The sequence below is a fragment of the Triticum dicoccoides genome, chromosome 7B (assembly GCF_002162155.2).
Source record: "Triticum dicoccoides isolate Atlit2015 ecotype Zavitan chromosome 7B, WEW_v2.0, whole genome shotgun sequence".
In the NCBI taxonomy this organism is placed as follows: Eukaryota; Viridiplantae; Streptophyta; class Magnoliopsida; order Poales; family Poaceae; genus Triticum; species Triticum dicoccoides.
The window spans coordinates 384,029,614-384,037,504 of NC_041393.1; the positions used below are offsets into that span (position 1 = coordinate 384,029,614).

General features: G+C 41.3%; 1 protein-coding gene across 1 annotated transcript; it reads right to left on the reverse strand.

Moving 5' to 3' along the window:
* Positions 1–551: 551 nt before the first annotated feature.
* LOC119342192 (O-methyltransferase MdmC-like) lies at positions 552–4,960 on the reverse strand. The gene is made up of 9 exons (XM_037614035.1): positions 4,617–4,960; positions 4,459–4,512; positions 3,761–3,844; positions 3,158–3,283; positions 2,490–2,557; positions 2,339–2,408; positions 2,067–2,132; positions 1,887–1,964; positions 552–1,344 (listed from the first exon to the last, which is right to left on the reverse strand). The coding sequence occupies exons 1-9, from the start codon at positions 4,902–4,904 to the stop codon at positions 1,294–1,296; spliced, it is 885 nt and encodes a 294-aa protein (XP_037469932.1). The 5' UTR covers positions 4,905–4,960; the 3' UTR covers positions 552–1,293.
* Between the last annotated feature and the right edge of the window lie 2,931 nt (positions 4,961–7,891).

A 7,891-nucleotide genomic window follows, 5' to 3' on the forward strand; every position in this document is an offset into this window, starting at 1 on the left:
TTCTCCTTTTCTGACATGGAAATGGCCAAATCCCCAGAGTGGGTTCCTTGAATGAGAGTGCTTTGCCTAGTTATCTTTGACAATAGTGGTTTTCACAGATCCTCCCATGCATGCACCTGACCGAGTTCTTGCAGCTAACCATTGTATCACCATTGCTTTTTCTCGTTCAATACCCACCATCTCATCAGCTGGGTAAGAAAGCTAAAGAGGAGTCTTCACAGTTGGTTGAAACTCTACTCCACCTGGCAGTTGAATCTCATACTGAACCCGCAATTTCCAGAGATTCCGCAGTCTTAAGCAACAAACGAATATCACATCGCGCTTTTATTTAAGACTACAAGGCTTATTTATTCAATTATTTAGAGAAACTAGATTACATTTATTGCTAATACGATAGTACTCCCTCCAGTCCTAAATATAAGTCTTTGTAGAGATTTCACTAGGTGGACTACATACGGAGGAAAATGAATGAATCTACACTTAATATGCATCTATATACATCCGTATGTGGTTCATAGTGGAATCTCTACAAAGACTTACATTTAGGAACGGAGGGAGTAATAGATTGTCAACTTCAGTGTTCTTCAGGCCACCCCAAAACAACAGAGGAACATAAACGTACCACACTTAGTCCTTCAGTTTGAGGAACTTCAGTTACTCAACTGAACATTGGTTACCAGCTGAGCCGTTAGTGATTAACACATTCTCAAAACACAACAGCGTCGCCATTTTCTGGCCCATCAATTTCCTAAAACAAGAAAAACGACGCAAAATTTTGGTACATCATACATGGGCGACCAATTGATCCACCCACTTCTGGAAGATCTTGTCGCAATCGGCAAACAAACTGTCGACTGCATTGTGACAGCATATGCCATCTGCTGGCTTGTACCAGGCATGCTGTTAATTGCCTCCTCCAGAAGAAACAAAAGAAAATGCATAATGCAAACAGAGATATGATATGAGTCCATCAACTCAAGACCATGGTGATACGTCTGCTGCGTGATTGTATTAGTAGCTGCTGAGCGACTCCATTGACTCAGGCGTGCAGATGTGTTTTTTCATTCCTGATGTGGCGATAGATGATCTGAGGAAACTCTTATCTTATCCATGTCTCCATGGCGATTAGTACTCTTGAAGACAGTGCAACTACATCCAAAGCTGTCATCCTTTTTATGGCAAAAAATGCTGCCATCATTTTGCCTGATTGCCTAAAAGCAGTTTGACTTTCAAGAGCTTGACCTTGGCAAGGGAAGTTTACAACATCTATGGAGTACACAGTATGTTGCAAAATCAGTCATCTTCTAGCTTTCGACAAATTGTCATCCCGTCCCCAATTGGCACCTACAAAGGTGCCCACCCTTTGTTAATTAAGATAAAGTACTAAATAACACATGGGAAGGATGATGCGCCGAATCATAGTATAAGCATATCAAATAAAATTTTGAAACAGCTGAACAAATACAGATATAGTATGCACAAAGTAAACTACTCCCTCCGTCCCATAATATAAGATTGTTTTGCAAGCTGTTTTAGCTACAGCTTGCAAAATGATCTTATATTATAGGGCGGAGGGAGTAAATCCTAAGGCCCACAAGATATGTATGACAGCAGTATGAACATGCCACAATATCAGGAAAATAAATTTCTGAAATTTGGTTATGTACTGCACTGGCCCTGCAATACTACGACACATCATTGCTGGTGCCCCTCACATGCTCTAAACAACAGACTAAAGTACAGATATCCCAAGACTTTACAACCAACAGTTGAAAATGGTGAGTAATAAGTAAACAAGTGTCAAAAAACATCTTATATTTTCATATGGAGGGAGTATGAGATAGACAAGACGTATGAGAGAGAGAGAGAGAGAGAGAGAGAGCTACCATGCTGATAGTGACACGTTTATCCTCCAAAAGTTTCTTATTGAAATCCCTTATACTGATAGTCTTTGGGTCATTCACCTAAGGAAAAAATGCCAAAAGTGTTATCTAATCTAATATAAAATCTACCATGTAACACTTTTTTTATCATGTCAAAGCTCAAAAGAAAGGAAAAGAACTCACTAGCGGATCAGCAACCCTTCCATACCACAGGACATTGTCCATTACAATTAAACCACCAACTCTTACCTGAAACATAACAAACATAAATACATATATTTTATCTCATCATATAGAAAACATAAATGCTACGGTCGCTGTGTATGAAAATTGTAGCTAAAATCATAAAAGATTTGCCATGGGGAATCTTGTATGAAACTACGAGAGAATACTATGGCAAACATAAGCTGAAAGACTACAGGTATTATATCTGAACAAGCAAACCAAAATCTTACTAGCTTAAGTAGAAGCTCAAAATATTCCTCGTACATTCTCTTGTCTGCGTCAACGAACGCAAAGTCATAACTAGAAAAACAAATGATTAGTTAAAACATGCAACAATCAACTAATAAGATGAAGGGTTATACCATACAAAAGTTATTATACCTGGAAGCTTCACTACAGTCGAGCAATGACCTTAGGGAATCTACAGCTAAAGCATGCTTGACATCCACCTAAGCAATTTTTAGGCAGGTAAGAACAGAATCTAGCATACAAGACTACACATTAGTCCTTGCATACTGGTATGCTATACACTCTAGGGGATCCCAAAAAGAGACAAATTTCGATTGTGAGTTTTAGAAAACAAAAAGGAGGCAATTATTATTTTTTAACCCTAGACCTACCTATGAAACAAATCTGATGTATCTAGATACATCCGTATCTAGACAAATCTAAGACAAGAATTTTGGGACGGAGGGAGTATGTTGGCAATCCTAAATGCAGAAAATATTGCTACATAAGTCCATACAAGGTTAAATAAATCTAATAACATAGGCGTGGAAAATAAATAATAATGAATAAAGGAGGGAGAAATGAAACTAAAAAGAAGGTTTCGTTGTCCTCCTCACTTCTGATTTTCCCTCCATTATCTAAATGGTTGAGAGATTTAATGTTAAACCACAAAATACGTTGTCCAACCTACTGAAAATTACATGCAATTAACTTAAGTTTTCTAGCTATGGACCATCAAGTAGACTACAAATATATAGAATAATGTAGTTAAGTTGTTAGCACCAACTGATCATATCAAGCAAGAGGCTGAAAATAATTACCTTGTGTGCAACCCCAGCAAGCTGATAGTATCTCTTGGCAACTTCTAGACACCCTTCATCCCTTTCACAAGCAACCAAACGACCTGATTCAGGAAGTGCTAATGCGACAGCTAGTGACGAATATCCCTGCAAGAAGATTAAGCAATGCTAAAATAAGCTCAGTGCATTTCCAACAATCTTGTTACTTCTGTACAAGAGTATCTCCTTCACAAGGTATGAAATGATTATCGGTAAGTGCAGCACTTGACAAGTTGACATGCACAATGCATAATCCATGGGTATTATTGTCAAAATACTGTTCAAGGGAGGATGTAAAATCAGGCTTTCAGTACAGCAAAATACCATTTGAATACCATTCGAAGGTTTATTGTGCATATGCTTTTGGAAAAATACAGTGCCCAAAGATGATTTTCTGATTGACTTATGCACACTAGTTATTGTTCACGCACTCTGCATTTGGTTTGCTAGGATAACGCATCAGCAATTAGTACAATAAGTATATACATCAATACAGAATCCTTCGGTTACAAGTAATGATAAGCATTTACTTGCTGAGAGTGGAAGACAAGAAAATCCAGATTAAAAAACACTTGGCTCACATACAGTATAGACGCCAACTTCAATACATCGTTCTGCCCCAAGAATTTGCACAAGCATTGCCAGAAGCTGAGCCTGTGCCGGAGAAACCTAACAAAAGAAAGCAACCAGCTGAAAAATACTTGCCGTCATATACTGAAATTTGGTAAAGTATCTACATATTTTTCAAGAATAAAATAGAGCTAAGCAATGTACTACTCCCTCCGTTCATAAATATTTGTCTTTCTAGAGATTTCAACAAGTGACTACATACGAAGTAAAATGAGTGAATCTACAATCTAAAATATGTCTACATACATCCGTATGTTGTAGTCCATTTGAATGTCTAAAAAGACAAATATTTAGGAACGGAGGGAGTATATCATCAAAAAGAGACAGTGGTATACACATGCATTCCATGCATGCCCGGAATACACAAAAGTTTGAACTTGCTAAAATAGCAAGACCATATTAAGGCGTTTTGAAGTTACGAAAATAGAAGTGGAAATGCCACACTGGAGCTATGGTTAACCGGACCATCAGTTTTTTCAAATCTTAACGCATGAGTAGAGGGGATATAGGCAGCTTAAGTCGCACTGTTGTGGATGCAATGCAGGTAGTCTTAGAATCAGATGCGTCACGCATGCACTGATGCACGCACTCTCAACTCAATGTGAATATCCTAACCCAATTGAGTTCATGTGTCATGTGTGCTGCCTATGTACCTGCATCTGGCTCCCCCTCATGGATGCCGTCTCTTCCCGCAGATCACGAAGCACCTAACGACCACGCAGGGTAAGGGCAGGATAAACAAGCACACGCTGGGTCAGAGCCGCGGCGAACAGCAGCGAATTTGTGGGAACGGAAAGGGGAGGGGGCGCACGGGGTGCTCGCGGACGTTGGAGAGGAGGTAGTCGTAGAGCGGCGGGTCCATGCCCAGCTGCTTCCGCCCGCGCCGCGCCTCCTCTACCGCCAGTGCCGTCGTAGCAGCCGAGGAGGGGGAGGAGGAGCACAGGCGGCGGCGGGGGCATGGCGGAGAGCGGTGGCCGAGAGGAGGGGAGGTGGCAGCGGAAGCCAGGGTTCGGGCTTGAGGAGGCCCGACGCCGAGTCCGAGAGTCGCGGCCGCAAACGCCGCCGGAGGAAGGGAGGGGGATACGGCCCAGCGACGCATCGCGTTTGCTCTTTTTCTCCGGCACTCAAGCGGCAAGCTTTGGCTGACGAGACGTAGCGTCTCCGAGCATGGTTTTCAAAATCGGACCCATGAACGAACCGGTGAGCCTCCCGGTTTATGTTTTCGTCGATCGAACCGTTTGGTCTCCGGTTTAATCACAATGAGATATTGCTAAACAGTAAAACACAGCTACCTAGGACCCCTCACAGTGTTAACGTTCCCGGCCGTCAGATCAGGCTAATGACGTTCGAGATCGGTCTATCCTGCCACACGGTGCCTCTCGTCGTTTTGGCTCACCGTAGCAGGGCCGCTGCTCCGCATAGCGACCTGGGAATCCTCTCATTAATCAGGCCGACTGAACGGGACAACCTACGTAGGCCCAAAAATGGATGGTTGAGCCACATACCGTTCATCCCCTGCCTCTTCATCTCTCCGGAACCGGCGTTCTTCATGCGTTCCTCAGCGCAGCCGCGACGCAATATGTGGCCGTTCTTCTGCTCATCTTCTCAGATCCTTGACTTATGAATCATCCTAGGTCTTTTCTTTGTTTCACCCGTACGGCGACCGTCTCCTCTGGATCTGGTCCGCGAGCTGCTTAGTTTCAACCATGCGGCGGCGAGCCACGCTGTCAGTGTCCTTCTCCAGCTTTCCTCGGCGTGCATGGGCCTTCATGCCGTTCCCTGTTTCCCATAGATGAGGAGACGAATTGTTCCATGTATTATCTGTCGTCTAGGAGCAGGGAGTGGCTTGGCGATGTTACAAAGAGTTGTCAAGCGGTGACCAACATGTCCACCTGACTTTCCTCTTCTTTTTTTGGGTTTTATGTTGGTCCACCCCTGTTGCTTCACTCCTCATTGAGCTCTTTCAGTGTTATCTTAGAACCATGTTCGATCTTTTAATATGCCTTTTCTGATTTGCCTTTTAGCAGGTTTCAGAGTTTGGCGTAATTTACAACAGAATGATCAAACAAGTGAAGACTGAAGAGCAGAGCACCTGATATTGAAAATGTCCAACCTTACGTCAAGTTTCTGATAGTAAAGTTGCAAGTTGCAAACCGTGCTCAAAAGATAGAGAGCTAAATCCAAGGGTAAGCCATCACATTTTGAAACCATTTATCAAACTGGAGCCATCGCTCAACATTTGTATCAATTTCACTTGCCTTCAGAAGATCTGGTACAACATGAATTTGTTTTTCCCTCGAGACCCTTTTGTTCCCATGATTTATTTATTTATGCTGAAAACAATGTGTTGACTGCAGCTTGAAGGAAGTGTTTATTCTCTACTTGTACACACATAAATTCATGCTCGGTCATGTAGACAAAATCGATCTGAAAAGACAAAATTATTCGTGGTAATATTGTGTTGAAACTATTTTGTGTGAGAAGAGAACTACTGTGACGAAACTTGTACTGCAAGTACCTTTCCGTTTCCGACAACATTCTTATAGGTGGAAAGAGAAGAAACGACGCCGTCACAAATTATCAATGAAATATTTTCCCGTTAAATGATGCAAAATGTCATGCCATCACATCATATACTTTGACTGCTTCGGAGAGTAACATATCTAATTTTCCCTGTAAAGATAGTATTTTATTTGGATTGCCATTTTCTTCACACATTCTGACTTGAAGGAATGGGTCATGAAACTATATAAGGGAATCAAAATGTTGTGGTCCTTTTTCTTGAATCAGTTCGAGTAATGAAAAAAAAAATCCATTCAAGGAATGGAATTTATAGGAACCATGTCAACTCACTGTATTGGAAAAATCTTGGTAACTATGTATGTATTCTGTAGTTCTGTAGAGAAAATAGCCAGTTATTTGGAGACATTCTAACCAAGAACTCATCTTGAGAGTTGGACTATGTGCAAGAGCAGATGTTAGCTTCAGAAGATAGTCTCTAGATTTTTTTTTCTTAGTTTGGAGTTTGTACATTTTTTCTCTAATCAGTTCTCTGTTAAATCTCTTTATCAATATGTATTGCTAGGAGAGTAGTGTTCCCTTGTATGTTTCTGTGGAAACTGAAGGTACCTTTAAAAATTAAGGCTTTTATATGGTTAGTTATCAAAGGGAGGATCCTGACCAAGGACAACTTGTGTAACAAAAGGCTGGAAAGGCACGAACAAGTGTGAATTTTGTGGTGCCAATGAATGTAATTGATCATTTGTTTTTCATTTGCTCTTTTGCTCAGTTTCTTTGGAATGTAGTTGGGAGTGCTTTGGGAAATCCCCAAACACCCCTGTCATTCTTTGACTTTTGCCATAATTGGCTTCCTAAGTATACTGGGAAAGATAGAGTGGTTATAGCTATTGGTACGACTGCTTTGTTGTGGTCGATCTGGAAAACAAGAAATAAATCTTGCTTTCAAAGTTCTTTTCCTAAAGATCCTACTGACATAATCTTCTCCTTATGTTCTGTCGTGGGGTGTGCTACAGAAAATAGGAGTGCAAAAAACTCTTAAGAAAGTCACCAAGAGGTTGGCCCAGATAGCGAGGGACGTCTTCAAGTGTGCTTAGGCTGGGCCCTACTGTACGGAGGCTCTGTTGAGAAAGTCTTGAAAGATGTAGCATTTGCGATGATCCTCTCTTGTTCTTTTGCTATAGCACCCTGTAGGTGCTGAGTTTGGTATCTTCAGATTGTAGGAGTTTATTTCCCATGATGCAAATTGTTAGGCAACATATGTAGCGACGGAGCTTTGGGAGCGTTCTTTTGTTGTAGCATCATGTAGGTGCAATTTGAAGTGCCTCAAGATGTTGGAGTAGGTCTTCCTGGTGCATATGTTAGGCATCGAAAGTTAAGTTTGTATGAGACTTGATTTGTATGCCGTGACTCCATTTTTGTAATGAAAATGGGGGCGTGCGGCTCCTCTGGTCGAAAAAAAGTTTGAACCGGAAAATCATGAACACAAACGCAATTATGTGATCTGTGGATCAATTCTAATTATCGGTTGATGATTATGCCCCACCAACCATATCAAAATATTGTTAT

What these genes read in the sequence shown, in the direction of transcription:
- LOC119342192 (XM_037614035.1), bottom strand. Translation starts at nt 4,904, where the DNA reads ATGCGTCGCTGGGCCGTATCCCCCTCCCTTCCTCCGGCGGCGTTTGCG. An exon ending in CCAACGTCCGCGAGCACCCC is followed by an intron (nt 4,513 to 4,616) that starts GTGCGCCCCCTC and finishes CGTGGTCGTTAG; the next exon opens with GTGCTTCGTGATCTGCGGGA. An exon ending in GAAGGGTTGCTGATCCGCTA is followed by an intron (nt 1,965 to 2,066) that starts GTGAGTTCTTTT and finishes TTTTTTCCTTAG; the next exon opens with GTGAATGACCCAAAGACTAT.